Source organism: Gallus gallus, chromosome 6, assembly GCF_016699485.2.
Source record: "Gallus gallus isolate bGalGal1 chromosome 6, bGalGal1.mat.broiler.GRCg7b, whole genome shotgun sequence".
In the NCBI taxonomy this organism is placed as follows: Eukaryota; Metazoa; Chordata; class Aves; order Galliformes; family Phasianidae; genus Gallus; species Gallus gallus.
The window spans coordinates 20161920-20180257 of NC_052537.1; the positions used below are offsets into that span (position 1 = coordinate 20161920).

General features: G+C 39.9%; 1 protein-coding gene and 1 non-coding gene across 14 annotated transcripts in view; both read right to left on the reverse strand.

The window, feature by feature from the left end:
• The window catches only part of PANK1 (pantothenate kinase 1), a 44655-nt gene that overhangs the window by 2138 nt on the left and 24179 nt on the right, over positions 1-18338 (reverse strand). For 12 of the 13 annotated variants that reach the window (XM_025152019.3, XM_015288410.4, XM_015288409.4 and 9 more), the window contains 5 exons: positions 15642-15994; positions 6818-7071; positions 4438-4614; positions 3913-4036; positions 190-315 (listed from right to left, as the gene is read on the reverse strand). In XM_025152019.3, the coding sequence (XP_025007787.1) occupies positions 190-315; positions 3913-4036; positions 4438-4614; positions 6818-7071; positions 15642-15977 (1017 nt within the window). In that variant the 5' untranslated portion in view covers positions 15978-15994. Of the gene's footprint in view, positions 1-189; positions 316-3912; positions 4037-4437; positions 4727-6817; positions 7072-15641; positions 15995-18338 lie in introns of those variants that run through there. The other variant, XM_046943162.1, reaches the window with a different exon arrangement.
• Positions 2597-2677, reverse strand: MIR107 (microRNA 107). Its single transcript, NR_031439.1, has one exon. It is a non-coding gene; the product is annotated as a microRNA 107 (primary transcript).

Here is an 18338-nt window from a genome sequence, read left to right on the forward strand (position 1 = left end):
AGCGGTCAACCCAGGAAGTTAATAAGGGGTATTTTCCAATGAACTCATAATGAAATATTTATGCAGAACTTAGCTTTTGCTTTCACTCTGAAGCAGCACTGTGGAAATTCTCCCCTTCAACTCCATGAAAAAGTCAAAAACAACAAGACCTGCTCCTTACCAACAGAAGTTCAACATATATTTCCTTACCTCATGTTCCAAAAACAGAGCTTTCAGCTGTCCCTTGGACCAGTAATCCATAGCATATGCTAGCACCTTCATTGAAATCATATTAATTCTGAGAAAGTTTCCAACAAATACCACTTTGTCAATGTTCTGTAAAATTGAAAAGCAGATCAGCAAAAATTAGATTCAGCTGCACTATGTCTCATTCAACATATACTTCTGCCTCTACTATCAAGTTATATGGGTATTCTGAGTTACATTTAAGCTCTCCAGACAGAGAAGTTTCAAAATAATTATAGTTATTGACCACTACATATAAATGTTGCAAGAAAAGTAGTTTCATTCCAAAGAGAGAGAGACTGGTAAAACAGATGGTGAATTTTTACTTAGAAGCCCATGACCTAAGCTTCCACAGGTGTACTGAGGGAACATTAGAAATATTCCTCAAGAGTCCTCTAGAGAAAATTAACAGCAAAATCTAGCACTTTGTACACTTTGCTCTGCAGCAATCATTTCACTACAAACCGCAGTTCTGTAGTGTCCAATAAGTGACATGCTACACGAACGCCCTCACCTGAACACCTACTACTGGAGAGCATGGATAACCAGATGCAAACATTTATTTCTTCTCCAATGACTTTTGAGTTACAATTGCGATTATGCTTCTCAAATCAGACACATGAAGACACTCATTTATGTAATTCAGGGTTATAGTAATACATCCACTTAGACTCTGCAGTCCCATCAGCATGCACCTGTACACTTTCCTAAGAATTTACCTTGTTCAAACTAAGAACACTTCTCAGACTTCAAAAGACTGCTATTAAACATGGCCAAGAATACTCTGCATCCTCTGACAAGTCAGTTTTGGGCCTAAAACTCACTTCTAATAGAGAAAGGATAAACACGTAACTATTTTCCTGTAAGTCAATACCACCAAACTGATTAGAATTTGTCTGAATTTCATTCTCAAAATCTTTTTTTCTCCTGAATATACACATTAAGATGTCATTATCAGAAATTCAAGCAAGAAGAACTTAACACAAAGTACAACAATTATTAAAAAATTAAAACAATAGTCATAGTTGGCTACTAGAATAGCAGTGTGTATTAACATGCAAGTTTCCAGCTCTATTTTCCAACATTAACAATTTTTAACTGCGTGAAATCAGGGAATTTCCTATATACTAGAATGGAAAAGAAAACAGCTTTAGCCTTTTTCAGGACTTAGAAAATGAGCTACTTTATCTCGTAAGAGAGTCTTGCCAGCTTACTTTCTAATTGCTCACAGCTGAAGTATTTGAAGTTGAAAGACAGAAGCCTTAAACTCATAAGGGCTGGTGATGAAATGCTTGCTTAAGCTAACCAAACTATAACGTCCTGGCAAAGATATGCACTCTTCCACTGCGGGGTTTTGGCTCAACTACTCAACTGCCCTGCAGTAGAAAACTATAGTATATCTTTGAGTAAAGTACATACTACATATACACATATTTGTCAATTTAATTGAACACTGGAATTTATATCAATGATGCAATAAGAAAATCCATCCTGCACATACTTTTGCAAGAAGGCTTGTAAAGATGCTTACATGCCCTGCTAGTATGAGAAGTGTAAACCAAGGAGATTGGTTTCCTATATGTTGATCTGTTGTGCCTAGAACAAACTGTTTCAAATGATGTGTAGCCAAACAGTTCCAGACTACAGAATTTTTCTACTCTCCTGCCAACTTTGTGCAAGTAAAATTTCCTTTGAAGTTCTGCAGGCTGAATATTTCATTTATTCCCCAGCCTCATTGTTTCCTGCACACATGCAAGTCATTTTCAATACAACATTAAGGCTGCAATCACTAAAAAAAAATAATGATGAAAGCTCATGCTTCAGGGCATAAATTGATTTTGTCAAAGCGAGCTTCACCATAACCCTAATCTAATACACACAGCATTTCACAAAATGATATCAAATTCAACTGTTTTCTAAGCATACAGCTCTCACTTGGCTATTTCATTCACCAGACTTGCTGTGAGTTAGAGCCGTACCTCACAAAAACAATGTAGGTGTCTGGAGTATTTATCAGAACATAGCTTTATTTAAGGAAAAAAATAACACTATCTAGAAAGTAGCTGCCTTGCAACAATATGCTACATTTGAAGCCTTTTTAAAAAAAACATGTAAAGCCACTGAATTAAGTTCTCTTTTGTTAAAGCCACAAAATAAATTCATCTCTCAGATGTTGTCTAGGATGTGAAGCGTACTTAATACATCAAACTACCGTCCTCCATACAATGCTATGGATCACATCTAGTTTTTATAGAAGCCTGTCCACAAAACAAATGTCAGCAACTTTTTCACCATGACTCAGAAGCATTAGTTTCATTAGTTGCCTATTTCCTCCTCTGCACGCATCACACGTTGTTCCCTGCTGCAACTCTCCATGCTTTGATAGCCCTGTACAATGCTGCTTGAACTCCATGCCACAAGGCAACACTGTAAAGAAGCTGAAAGCAAAGAGAAGACTTGAAAGAGAATCATCAGGACTGGAAAAGTCAAACTGCCAAAAAATGTACGTAGCCACTTTTCACAAAGAAGAGAGGTTATCAGTAGCATTTGATATGAGCCCACACAGACGTTTGCTATTCAAAATATTTTATAAGTGGCTCTAGAAAAGAATATTAGCAACAAATTTATTGGCATACAAAGTTAATCAACAGAATCAAACTTAAAAGTTGATGGTATAGAAATGCTGAAGAGATTTAGCAGCTGAATCAAAAATGGTAAATGAAATTTGAGATTAAAAAAGTGAAATGACAGATGGAAGGAAAAAAGACTTCAGTACTCAGACACATCAACAAGTTATAGATCAGCCACTACCACTCAAGAAAGGCTGTGATTAAGTGACAAGTTATTAATTACCTGCTATTTCTCAAAGCAATAACAATGAAAAAAGCACCCAGTGAAGCAATCAGATGGTGGTTTGAGAGTTTGTTTGGGGTTTTGGGTTACTTCTTTTAAAAAATAAAAAAAGCACTTTTTAATGGAGAACATTGCAGAGCTAAAAACAGTAGCATATAAAAAAAGTTTAGACAAATTTCTGGAGATCAGACAGAAAGAGATCGGCTACCATATAATAATGAAGGATGGAACTTATAGCTCAAAAGAAATTCCTACATATTTATAGGAAGCTGGAAAGACGTACTCAACAACCCACCCTTAGCTACCTGCCTAAAGAAAAGCATGCAACAAGCAACTAACAGGAGTCTGAGTCACAATAATAAACTATATTTTCTCTCCGATCCAATATAGTAGATATCATGTATACGAGAAGATTTAATACAAAATACAATTCTAATCCATCACACTATGGAAACAAGCCAAGTAAAACAATCTGTCATGGTATAATAAGGCCTGTTATTAACTAAGAGGTGATTAAAAGCATTTAGATTACAAAGGCATTCGTATTTATTACAGTTTGAGAACTCTGGGCAGCTCCAAGCATCAATGGATAAAGCAGAGCTTTAAAGCCAACTTTTCTGCCCTCTACCCTACTTCTGAAAATTAAAGCACCTTACATTTTGCACCAAAGCATATGTGACAAATCCAATAAGCTAGGACAGAGCATTAAATAGATGCATATATACTAAGGCCAGTTACGTATCTACTATACCAGCAATTTGAATTTTTGTATTCTGATAACGTTACTGTGTTGTTGCTAAACAGCTTAAGCTCATAGTAAATACACCATCTTACCTCATTCAATGCACACATGCGAGCAATAGAGCCAATGTTGTTGGTGATAGTAACCAAAGTAGCTCTGGCCAAGTCCTCTTTACTGATGGAATCTCTCTTTTCTTTACTCATCATATGGCCAAAGCTGTGGGAGGAAAATCATTCCTTTTAACACGAGGCATTTAGGAGCGCTAAAAGCCCTTAGAAATGTATTTATTATTTAATGTTTTGCCTGGATTTGATATTCATTAACTTTAGACATAATGAAGCATGAAAAGTGATCATACTGAAAATGCAAAGAAATAAGTAAAGATGCCTCTTCATTAAGTAACTGTAATTCAATGAAAGCAAACTATGTACAGTGTTGCTTGTATCTAGTTAAAAAAAAGGGTAAGAAGTAGGTGAGAGATCCAAGGACAAACTACACGATACATTCAGAGTGACAGTTCCACATGGACACAGTGCATAGTTCAGGGACTATGCACTCAGTTCAGCATGCACAGAGTTTCCTATGAACTCCTTGAAAACAGCTTATTTAAAGTGTACCTTGAGGCTACAGCAGACCCTTGAAGGCCAAACCGCTCATAATCTCCTCCGTAAATATCCTTCACCAGTTTATCCACATTGGTGCTGTCTCCTTTCGCAGCCATTTCTAGTGCTTCTTCAAATGTCTCGCAGCCAGTCAGCAAGCAGCAGAGGCCCAGGAATGTTCCTCCTCCCAGGCTAGAAAAGTACATTTCTTTCAGATCAGCAGCTTGGACTAGCTTTCACCACAGCTCTTCAGACTCTTGGTTTCAAAATGGTCTATACAGCTATCAATGGTAATCTTGCAACTCTTGAAGAAGTGAAGAAAGAAACCCTTTGCTGAGCTCCTGCTTAACATGCATTCACAGTTCTAACTGAACCACTCTTCCTAATATCTAAAAAGGAGAAATCACGCCAAAGAAATGCTTAGTTGAGAATACGGCTCAATCCAACTCTGCAGATATCAGTCTGCTATTGGTGGCACTCTAGAAAGTTTTTCTTTGGATAAGAATTAGCAGCCAGCAGATCACCTGAGTCAGTGATAAAAGAATAAATAGCAATCAAAGCTAAGTATCTCTGCAGGACTAAGTAGCTAAGATGGATCTTGCCCCCCCCCCCCCCCAGTAGCGGAAGGGAACAGTACAGTTGGATCCTGTTCAAAGCAAAGCATCAGCCCAGAATGTCTGCCTTGGCCTCCATAGAACTCAGAATAAGGAGAATCATATAATTTGAAAACCTTGCACAGGATGAAGTACAATATTTACAGACTTTAGAAGGGAGTATTCAACTATGTCTAACAGGTTATTAACTCATTATGAAAATTCTACTGTGGACTCTGCAGTCTCTACAGACATGAACTTCAACTTACTAACCTCTACGTACTTCCTTACTCTTTCTTAACCTTTGATAAAGTTTACTTATTGGCACAGATCACAGTCATGTTGACTGGAGCCACTTTAAACAAGAGGATCGGTGAGACATATTTGCACCTCACAAAAATCACAGAAGGTTAGGCAGGAACACTGTTCAGTCAGTGCTGTTAGATTATTAGGAAAGTCTTTCAGAACACAGCCAGTACTGCTTTAATACATTCAATATCTGAACAGTGGGAAGCTGACATCAGCCATGAGACAGTATTGATTTCACCATCTGTAACAAGTCAACAACCCACTGCAGTCATGTTTTCCCTTTTGTAATGGAAAGGATTAGAAGTACATCTACTGATATTGAAAGGGCTGTGCTTGAAAAACAATCAGAAATGCAAGAAAATCAAAGCCTCTCAACCTCTGCTTGTGTTATTTTGTATTATACAGAAAATGGCTCTCATATATGTTTGTGATAAAGATATTCTAGATAACGCAACAGAAATCAGATGTACAGTCATTTGCAGTCCATATGAAAAACTTCATTAATATGTACCATGCCCTGAAGAACAGAATGCAGCTTTGGAAGGGACTATAACAAATGCAGAGTTTCTCTGGTCGTTGCTTTTGAAGTGGACTTTTTTTTGTTTGAAGTCCTCATATTACTAACATGAAGCATACCAATGAGGGAAAAAGTCCATAGATGCATGTATGCTTTTAATACTAGTTGAAAACATGCACATCCAGACTAAAGTAGTTCCTACAACTAAGCACTTACTGTGGCCACATCCCTGAGTCAACTTAATCACGTCTCAAGCTGTTCTGTGACCTCAAGAGCAAAACTCTGCATCTACGCCACTGAACTCCCAAGCTCTTAAACAGAGCAACCTCATCTTAATCTTCCACTGAACACAGGCCAGAGATCATTTCAACTCAGCTGCATCTTATAAATGATTCCAGAGAGCCTTAGCTGACATAACAGAAATCACACCGATGCTCAAGAACACAGATAATCAAATTCTAGTCTTTATACACTACCATTCATTAATTTACCAGCATCATCCAGAGTCTACTGCAATCAGTAAGGAAGCAAGATCCACTAAGCACCCTCTGCCAAAATCCAGTGGTAGGAGGCAGTTCTACAAAGTTTTTCTGTATTCTGGATACAAATCTTAACTATTAAGCAAGAGGCTTTTGCTCAGCTCTTATGTTTTTACTTCACTACTGTGGCTATTATGGAGGATCAAAGCATAAGAAGAACATTCATGTATCAGGACAGCTCTAATTCAGTAACTCACAGCAGGAGATAGGAAGTAGGAAAGAACACCAAGAAGAGACTAAGACAGCTCTGAAGCTGAATGGATAAACGATTTCACTGACTCAAACTCTGCTCTGACAAAAATCTGGGGTATACCCAGTCTTGCTACAACCAAGATTTAAAAGATCTGGGAAGACGAACATGACTCAGAGCTGCATCTACAGCCACTGCCTGCCTCTATCTGTTGAAATATTAAGCAAATAAATAAATAAGTATTTACCTGGATCCTGTGACTCTCTTGTAATTGTCCTTCGAATACACAGCTAGGATGCTGACCCCCGAGCCCATGTTAACCAGCAGCATAGGATATGGATTATCAAGGCAGTAAGGCTTCTTCTGGCACTGTTCAGGATCTGTAGGATTTTCAAAATAATAGCACTCTGGTTGGCCATTGAAACCAACTGAATCAACATAAAGCAGGCCCTGGATCAAACAGTCCAATTCATCCAGTTTGTGGAGTTGCAGATCAGCAATCTGGAATGGAACAAGAAATTAATAAATACTTCTTAGTATAATTCTACACAGAGAAGGAGAGAAGGCTCTGATGAAGCATTTTGATAACTTTAATATAAAAGCATTATGCTATTTAAGCCATGCAAAGGTCTAAGCATGAAATCAAAAGGAAACGGCTATTGGCCTGACAACAGGTTCCTCTCAAAACAATGTGCTATGCAGCACTGCCCTTCGGTTCCTTTACCTTCAGAGTATTCCATGCCCTGCAAGCAGTTCAGGAAATATTTTCCTCTCATTTACCCTCATTTACTGTCTGTTGCAGTAAATGTCCTCCCCTTTATCCCCATCCCAAGATGGATGCCCTCTGAAGCTTTAGGACAGTATCTGACACTTGTGGGCAAAGCAGCAATCCTCAGGATGCAAAGTGCTTTAATTCATCATCCAACTACATTTTCCCAGCAATTTAATTATTTGGTAGAAGTGGTGAGGTCAGGAAACTGCAGTTAGACAAGAAGATAATTCAAGCTTTACAAAGTACACATTTTTATAATAATATGCATTAAGTATGCAGTGGATTATGCACATAAAATGTTATTTTAAAGCATCTCACCAGTGATCTGAGAGCTGTTTCTTTAAATTACAATCAGTATTTTAAAACGCCTCATGAAAAAATAGTTTTTCACCACATGTTGGGAATGCTATCTAAAAAGCAAACAAAAACAACCTCAGGCACATGCCCCCAGCATAACATTCATAACGATTCAACTTTATCAGAGGGCAGAAAAAAAATTTCTACGAGCTTAAAACAGAGGTTCTTTCAGATCTCACAAGTCACCCGGGACTGCGCTTCAGCGGACAGTCCTACGTGTGTAAACAGCACTCTGTTTACCAGAATTAGAAATTAGACTCATTTCTAGAAATAGGATATGGTGACAATCTGTAGGAAGTCTCCTTTCTAGATGACACTGAGTTTAGAATAGAAAAATTGCTCATCCAAATCCTGAGGTCATTTGCATCTTCACATCCGCACAATGCGTCTCATTTGCTCCACTTCTACCAGAAAAAGCAACAGGGTACTGGCAGCACGAAGGAGTTGTACAGTTCAGAGCTGCTTCTCAAATATTTGCATATTAGAGGATGTTTTTTTTAAACAGCTAATAGTTTATGATGCTACTTCCCTCTGATTTCTAATTCTGGAAGCTGTATTAAGTCACTATAAAGAGAAGTTATTTCTGTGGAACAGGCACAGCCACAGGTTACATTCTTTTGAGCTATTTAAAATCTCTCCCCTTCAGTTTTCTCACTCTTGCACAGCTCTAACTTGTCTGCACTGAAAGCTGTTCTACTGTTGAGGTCTGTCCTCTTTTTGTGCTTGCCAGTACTCAAAACCATAGAAGAGAAATAATACAAGACAAACTAGCAGAAAAAAAACCCAAACAGATTCAAAGACCTCAGTGTAAATCCAGTTATTCATAGGACAACAGACACAAGTGGGGGTCGTTTCTTGTGCATCAGCATTTCCTCTGGTACATTTGAAATATCTCCGCATAGTCTTCTTTGTTACCATGTGGCTACACAAATTTCAATTGCAGAAGTGCAGTATAAAAGACTTGAACCATTTACCAGGCAAATGAAAAGAGTAAGCACAAATTGAGGGGTGGAAATTAAAGAAACATTACAAAAATCTTAGGGCTATTTCTTGCCATTAGAGAAAAAACCTCCAACTAAGAGACCTGTGGTCAAAGGGATTAACGTAGTAAATGATTCACGCACTTCTTCCACAATGTTATATACAGTCCACGAAGTCATGACTAGTTAGAGGCACTATTTGTTTTATTAAAACCCACAAATGTTGCACACAGAATCTTGTTCCCAACAGCTATACTGGCTAGGGTAGTTCTCTGGTCGAAGTGCTCCAGGAGCCCCATTTCCCTCATTTACTCTATTTGTACAAACTAGATGCAGCATGACAAAACATGATCCAACAGCATTACACACAAGCATGCTGTGAAACAGAAGCCCATGACATAAGGAGTCATTAGCAGATTTATGGCCCTTTCTGCCTAAACCTCTGCCTGCCCTGTAGGCTAAGCAACCAGCCACAAGTGTTACACTTTCACAACTAGGTAAGCGTGAGTGCTTGCAAAATACCAGCAAGCAATACAAACCTAAAGAAAAGCACTTCTGGCATCAGAGCAGAAACACAAAATCCTTGTTTCTGTCTGCTCAGCCCACCACAGAGCAAGAGAAGCTAATCAGAGGTTTCTTCCAAGAATAAAGTTTTATACATGGAAGGTTGGACCTAATAAAAGACATTAAAATTTACTCTGCTTTTCATGGTTCTGTGCTACACATAATAGCTGATATACTCCAAGGAGAAAAAACATATGCTGCCTTCCTTTATGTATAACGTTGCTAGAAAACAAAACCTCCTTTCCTGCACAGTTACAGCAATCTGTTTCTCATTTTTGGAAGGCAGGAGCCTGGCATCAGCATTCCACACGGATGCCTGCCCTCAGAGACCCATGAGCCCTTCACCCATCCCATCTCGGAGGCTCTGGGCAGAACAGTAAGCCACCAGTTCTTTTCTCCCTCAGCACCAATCAGGGCACAGTTGCAGGAAACACAGTAAAACCCAGCCTCATACAAAGAGCCTTGCTGGAGCCAGGGCCACAATCCCTTCCCAGTCCCTTTCACTGTGTGTAAAAACGCTTTTTTCTCTATTCATTCTTTGCTCACAATGACTGAGGTAGCTCAGCTGCATCACAAAATAGATGTGCCTGTAGACATCATAACTAATGTATAAGCAGCCTTAAGTTTTTTTTTTTTTTCCTGCTGCCATCACCTGACCTCACCCCACTCTCTTCATCCTCATCTTTCAGCTATACAAACTGCTTCCCTTGTGGGAGCTGAAGTTTATGTGCAGAAATGCGGAAGAAAAATGGAAGCTCTGTGGGTAAGCCAATTTTAATTGGATGTTTTTCCTACAACATTTTACAAAAATGCATTTGTAGGTATTTGTAGATATTTTCCAGTCCTTTACATCTGTTGGCATGAAGGCAGGCAGCATACTGTTCTACTTAACCCGCTCTGCACTCCTGCAACTGTATTCAGCATGCATCCCCTCTAGAAGAGTTTTATGACAGAAAGTGGTGTTGTGAGAGGGAAAACAGCAGAACAGAGCAGTATACAGGGTCCTGAAAGGAAAATTTACAATAGTTACAGGGAAACCATATGTACATTTTATAGCAGAACTATTTTTCTGCCTTATGGCTGGACCATAGAAATTCCTCTTTCAGACTGTTTTTAAACACTGGGGGAAGGAAGGGAACAGAACACAGTGGACCTCAAAGAATTCCTCAGGACTCCCAAAAGCAGGAACTCAGGACTTTAACTATTTCAAGATCTGGATGCAACACAGTAAGGGGGCGGTGACTGCTTCCAAGTGACAGAGCCTCAGCAACAAACTCCTGAAACAGAGCTTATTTCAAGGATGTGCAAAAGGTTCCTTGTTACCACGCGCAGATCAATCCTAAGGAAAATGAAAGCCCACCTCTGGTTTTAAATATCTGAGGAACACTGGAAAACAACACTGCCTGTTCAAGGCTTTTTTATAATATGCACAACATCAAGCCAGCTTTAGCTGTATTCACATATCAGACAGTGTGACTGCAACTCAAACCTAGCAAGATCATTACTGTGGTGACCACAGCAGGGCAGCTGACAAAGCCTTCCTGACAGGAAAAAACCACCAGTGTCAACTTGCTGCTCCTTTCAAGTGTGGAATCACAGGAGTGGAAGACTTGGCTCATGTTTGTTTGTTTTCATGAGCGTGTAAATATTTCCACCTCAGGCAAGAACACCAAACATCCCAGTCTTCAGATGAGCTGAGGGCAGCCATGACGTACATGAAGACAGGAAAAGCTTCGTGGATCAACATCAGTATGCATAATCAGTATGCATGCATCCCCTCAGCTTGTGAAGGACTTCATCTCATTGAAAATTCAAACTCAAACTAAGCTCTGGAATTTCAAAAATTAGGTGCAGTTTCGAGTTCATCTGTGTCTTGGACTTCCAATGAGAAATAGGAATATACTTCTGTAAGAAACTGTTAGAAATGCAAGAACTTGCAAGGTTTTAATTATCAGCTACAACAGCCTTACTCACTGCATCACCTTGGCTTTTATATTCCTTCCAGGCTTTGCTCCCATTTTGTGTTGTTGTGTGTGTGTTTTTTTTTTAATTATATATAATAGCTCAGTCTATCTTTGCTTTCCATCTCCCTCCCATTACCGCTTCTCCACTTTATAGATATGTACTTTGCTTTATGCTTTGATTGCTCTGACCTCAAACAAAAACCCTGCCCCCAAACCTGCTCCATTTTGAGCTCTGATGCAATACTCCTCCCAGCTCCTTTCGCGCCCTGAGGCTAGAAAACATCCACTCAGATTCAAGAAAGACAAAGACTAATGCAACTAGAAGGTCAGCGTAATGTCCACTGAGGCAGAAGAGAATGCAGGACACTGCATCAGCTTAGGGCAGTAAAGTACCAGCCTGGCATGCTCCACAGCAGATTCCTCCTTGTCCAGGTGGCTGGAATGATGTCTTCCCTCCCTCAAGAGAGAGAAGATGCACACCATCACTCCCCACCGCCCTCTGAATTTTCCTAGCTTCCCACAGCGGCAGTAATGGAAGGTATCATGGCTACTTCACTTGCTCTCTGGATGACTCCAGCCCAGTCTCCACACTACAGTCCAGCACCCATAAACCCCAGCAAAGGTTTCCAGCCTCCTTGTTTAAATGACATGTAGCATGATTCTTGTGAGTCTTACGCAAACCTAGAGTTACACAGCTCACACATCCTACAAAACAGGGCAATGAGTTTATTTATAAAGATGAATATCTGAAGGCAGGTTTCAAAGAAGACTGAGTGAGGCTCTGTTCAGTGGTGCCCAGCATCAGGGCAGGAGGCAATGGGCACAAACCAAAGCACAAGAGATTGCATCTGACCATCAGGAAACACTTCTGTGCTGTGTGGGTTACCCACAGAGGTTGAGTAGTCTCCCTCCTTAGAGATCTTCAAAAGTCACCAGGACATGGTCCTGTGCACCATGCTCTGAGTGTCACTGCTTGAGCAAGGTGTGGACCAGGAGGGCCCTGAGGTCCTGTCAACTTCAACCACTCTGTGAAATACAGTCTACTAGTCATCCACAGACACTCTGTTCATGTCACAAATGCTAAGGAAGGAAAAAGTTCTTTTCCTCACAAGTTATTTTTCTTACAGATTATAGGGAAGGTCAAAATCTAAATTTGTGCTGGTAACAGACTTCCTCTCCCACCTTCCAACATGCCTTACTAAGTGACTGGCTTTTGGCTCAGGTCCTGCTTCCCCTGAAGCGAGCAGTGAAATTTCAGTGAAGCCAAGTCAGGCTCCTCAGTTATAAGGCAACAGGAATTTTGCAATAGGGCAGGCTTTAGACAGAGGTCTGAAGAGTCCTTTCTTCTCTCACCCCCCAGGGATACTTGATCCGACTTGCTTTACAAATTTAAGTGACAGTCTAAAAGTTTATTTCTCATAATGGCATGTTTCTGTGAAAGTAGCATGATTGCTATCACAGAAGAGGCAAAGAGTATAAGAGCTTCATATTACAGGCACATGGCAAATAAGTCCATGTCCTTTCCATTTCTAAAGAAGTGATGTGGCTTAAACATTTACAGAAGATGGGGAGAGGGAGGAATGGTCAGAATTAGCTGACATATTTATCTATAGCTTAATAATACTGTTACCCAAAAGTAATAATGAGCCAGAAAGACCAGTCACTCAAAAAGGGAAGGAAAAAAAAAGAAACAAAGAATCTCTCACATATACACAAGAAAAACCTAAGCTGGAAACAGTTCTTTCAGTGAATTACTTGCTGGTGCTCTTCAGTGAGCACTAAGTATAACCATGTGGTTGGTAAAATTATTTTGTTGGTCTAGTTTAATGAATGCACTCAGTTTCCCTACTTCTGAAGGAAGCATTCAGATCTCAGGAGTGAATTATGTGCTTTAAAGGCCACTGATCATTATTGCTCGCAGTCATCATGAAGTCCTTGACAACTTTTCCAGGTCTGTTTCTATCCAACAGCATGGGTCACAAGACAGGGAGGTCAGTCAGATGGTCAAACCTAGTTGGCCCTGTGGGTTTAACTGCCTGCCTATCACAAAGTACACAGTCTTCAGGAAAACAAAAGATGCCTCCCAATTTTAATTTTTAAATATACAAAAGCAAGAGGCATCTAGTACAAACCTATTCAACTTATTTAGAGATCCAAAATCAGACACCAAAATAGAAGAGTATGAAAGCATTTGCATGTTTATTTTAAGGAGAAATAGAAACTGCAATTTTAGAAGCAAACTTACTTTTGTATTTGAGTACCTTATAATATTTGGATTTTTCACCCTAAATCTATACAATCCTGAAAGTCTTGCAAACGCTTAGAAACACTGTGAAAGACAAATAACTTAAAAGCATGTGCATAGGGAAAAGGAGGACTAGAACAAAACTACATTATCTCTCCAGCCATTTCATGAGTTTCTTTGCACTTCACCAGATTTCAAGAAGTTAACTCCTAGAGCCATACTTCAGTTTTTCCACATTGCTTCTAACAGAAATAGTAAGATTTAAAGCTTCCTCCCTATAAGGTGCTATATAATATCGAGTTCCCCAGCAGCAGGATATTAGACTTGGCACTTGTTCTCTACTTCTGTAGGTACATTAAAGTGACCAAATATTTGGATCAAGCATTTTAACGCTTTGAGTGCACTTCTGAAGCTGTTGTCCAATGTCAATTTAGTCAGCAGAACACACTGAGACAGCCAGTTGCTGTTAAAATAGCTAATGTGGCATGACAATGTAAGTGCTCATACCCAGTACACTTCTCCCTTCTAGAGATACTAAACAAGCAAACCCTCATGTAATCGACAGTATTTTTTTTCTGTAATACTCTGTGGATATCACAGCTTGAGCCAAGAAATGTTTGTTTTAAGAGTGTGGATTGAGTAGCTGCAAGAAAAGGTGTCCAAAGCAATCACCTCAGGTGTAAGTGCACTCCACTGATTGCACAATGCTGTAAAATATTCCAGACAGCCTTTACAGTGTTTTTCTTAAACCATCTGCACATAAGTGCTGTAGCACACAACATAGGATTTATGTCCATAAGTAATTATGAGACCTCATTTTTGTACAGCAGCTAGCCACAACTTCAACTAAAACTTCTAGCACTGCAGCCAGCTGAACTTGGCAAGACTGGTCCCTCACTGAAAATTGCCTACTTCCAGCAGATAAGGTCAAAGCTATGCAGAGAGATGTCTTGCTGTGACAGCAACCAAGTCACTTCCAGTTCAGTTCCACAGCTATGGGAACAAGGTATGCACACTTTCTTATTAAGGAGGCTACTCCAGCTAGTATTGCATGACACAAAAAAGAAATTTGGGAATACTGAGCATTCGAAAGGAGTAACCAGTCTCTTCAGAAAGCCATAAAATGTCTAGTAACAATTGGAGGCCAATGTGATCAGAATCATCCCTGAGCACATGCAAGGATGCTCCAGAACCAGAATTAAGGCCGCACTGACTAGTGCTAGGACTCACCTCAGCCCATGGTGCCTGACATTACCTGCACAAAGCAAGAAAGACAAAACCCATCCCTTTTGAAAATTCAGTCATCAGTAGAGCCTAACATGTGACATGCAACCAACCTAAAGGACAAAAAAATCTGGTACTAGCAGTGGACTGCTACAGCAATTCAGGAACTTGACAGTCACCCATTAAACAGGCTTCTTTCACATCAAACACTTCACTTACTGAAAATCACTGCACAACAGCTTAACAGTTAGAGTTCTTGTTCATCCCTTGCAGAACTCCCTTCCCTTGAGGAATCGGAGGCTATTAGTTACCTGATAGGTGAGGGGTATTAACAAAGAAAAACCTGCACGTATTGCAGGATGCTTGGAATTAAGAGTAAAGCACATAAAGTCAAAGACTGTAATTTAAAACCAGTTGTTTTATGGTCGTTATGGACATGATAGCTTTCTATACAGAAGGAGTTATAGATAAGCAGCTGCTGTAACCTGTCACCCCTAGCTGCTATCCCTCACCATCAACATCAGGCTGGAAGCTAGGGACAGAAGTGTCAGAACTACGTAAATAACTTGCATTAATCTTAGCAAGAACACTCTGGTACAGGATAACTAGCATGACAGGCAACTGCCTCCCCAGTAACTTCCTCAATGAAGTCTTAAAGCTATTGTAATATATCCTCAATTGATTACAAGGCATCTGATCCCCACAGCAATACTCTTCCGTTTACTTAAGACACACGACACAGTAATAATTCGGGTAGAATACACACCAGCCTCCACATCTCCCCCTACCCCCTCAACGTTCTCAGCAACTCCAGCAATTAGCAAATATGCTTTGATGCTGTTAATCTTAAAGAATTCCGATAAGCAGAATGTGTTTTCTCCGCAAGTTTTAATTGAGAAAAAGAATCCCACGATTGGTTCTATTTTTTTTCCTTCCCACTGATCCCACACAAACTGCTCACTTACCGTTCTAAAGTCCTCCTCAAATTTGTAAGCTCCACCTCCCGTGGCACAGAGCGTAGTATGCAAACTGGAGAAGTTCTTTTCACTACCCATCTGTATGAACCTGTGCATGGCACAGCTGGGAAAGCGGATGAAGTGCAGGTTTCCTTTGCGTCCACACATAGTCAAATTCTTCAGTTCTAGGTGGACATCACGAATGCCAGTTTTACCATAGGCTGTATTGGAGGTCAGGTATTTCCTAATGCTTTTCAGGTTTTCCACCTCCTCTTGTTCCTCTTCTGCAGTAATGTCCTTAGGTTCAAAGTAGACCAGTTTAACCAATGTTCCACCGATATCCATTCCAAACCATGGGAACGCTAAGGATGGGGGTATAGGGAAGAAGAAAGAGAAAGCCACCATAAATACCTAAGTTAGCCACAGCACTTAAAATATTTGTTTAATGACAATTGAGTGAAAGTTACAGTATCAGCATCTGTGCCTGAAAGCTAGTGGTCACTTGTGTCCATTTCACATGTACTACGTCCTAAGATAAGACTCCATAAAGCCTCAGTTAACAAAAAGAATGAAGACAGCCCCCAAAAAATCCTTCTCTGAAGAAACAGGTTCTAGCAACACAAAATACTTCTCCCGGGAAAACATTTAACACTTCAGTCAGCACCTCCTGATAAAGCACATCCACAACATTGCACCCAGTCTGACTCTCCGCACCAATTCTTAAAGTAAGTTTGGGGGGACACAACCAAGCAGGAGAGCTACATGTCTTGAGTCACATTCCCACTGCTTAACACCTACAATTCCCCCTGATACCACAGAATCACAGAATAGCAATCGTAATTCCCACAATCGCAGCGCTCTGTCTGAAGAGCAGCACTCTGTAACTCTCCTGTTCTGGTGGGAGTCTCTCCAACCCACCAGAACAAGCATCTCTGTTACAATTCTTGTACATACCAGCAGAAAGAGAATGAGCTGTTTTATATTTGATGTTTAAAACCCACTGACATTCATCTTTTCTGCTGGTGTGTGCATTAGATTATCAGACAGTTACGCAAGAAATGTCGTTACTTGCTTCTCAGCATGCATGTGCCACAACTTGAATCAAGTTGGTTTGCCTGCTCTGCTTACATATACACACAAGTTTTAATTAGTAAGCCAGGTAACTTTATGAAGCAATGAGAAGAGAGAAGAGAAGCTTACACAGGTACTGCAGAAAGCAACAGCTAGCAGTAGTTCTTAGACAAATTTAAATCACAAGTACTCAAGAACAGCAGGCATACAATCATCTTCCTGCTTGCAGCAAGAAGCAGGCTGACATGATAGAAGTGCAACCCTTCCAAGCAGGGCACCCCAACTTAACGCTGAGGTGAACTGCAAACCATGGACACCATAAGCACTACTGTTTTTTTTCTGCTGGTGAACCCAGCTATAAACAACCTGGGGAAGGATTTGAGTAAGCGTATGAGATACTGATCACACTTCTTCCTCAGGTGATCACAGAGCAGCATTAAGTTACTAAATTTCAGGCTGAAAGAAGCTTAGAGTCTTACTTCTCACCACAAAGAGCTCAGCCAATGCCTCATTCCTGGCTGGCCAGCTGAGCAGCTCATAAGTCTCAGGATATTCTATGATTCTAAGTTTCACAATTGTTATTACAAACAGAATAAAAAAAAAACAACACAAAAAAAACCTTTCAGTGCTAGATGCTTAACACAGCTGCTTTGTTCCATTACTGTATACCAGATGATGGAATCATCAATTTCTCCCTGATTTCCATAAGTACAGGGAGAACATAAAGAAAGAAGCTCCCATGAAGTCACTTGCTTACTGTTCACTTTCCCTAAGAGCACCTACTGTTACCTATTGTAAAGCCTGTTCAATTTCATTTTCCACTCCCAACAAGCTGCTGGATGCCAAGACACTGATATGAAGTCCAACTTGAGGTTTGGCACGTGGGGTCCCTGAACCACGAATAACCCACGTGTTTTAAAAACAGACTTTATTTTGATGAGGCAAAATACTTCAGCATGCAGTAACCTGTAACTCAATCACTTTTGGAATTAGAAGAGAAATATGTAAGTAAAAATAGTCCAGTCACACCGTACTGCATTATAACGTAGTGGAGCTCAGGACATCAATCCCATTAGAGATTTGCACAAATCTTTGCTTAAGCTGCTGAGAACTTTAATTACTTGTCACACTGGAACAGTAAGTCTCCTCCACATGAGATGCATCTTAACTATACAAGTAAAAAGTTAATATTAAGTGCAGCATGACTGGACTGTGCCATACAGACCCAAACTAACGCTAACTAGAAGCAACACTCCAGTATTCTACCTTGTGGACATAAATTCTGCTACAATCCATCTGCACCGACAGCTGCTATGAAGCTATTGCGCAGATTTAATCTTTGAGAGGGTAGAAGCATTCCCTCCTCTTACCAAATACAAATCTGGCAATAAAGGTGCAAGCATAACAACTTAAGAGTTACCCATAAATGACATTTACATCTTTGCTTTCTGAGAAGCCATACTTAAGTCATTAACAAGTAAGAAGTATTGTTAAAAAAAACTACTGAGTTATTTCAAGTCAGTATAGTTCTTGGTGTAGGTATATAAAGCTCTTTTAGTAAAAAAGTGGAAATACGAAGACTTTTTTTCCAGTTTATTCTCTGTCGATCTGAAGTCCTTTCATTTTGTTGTGAGC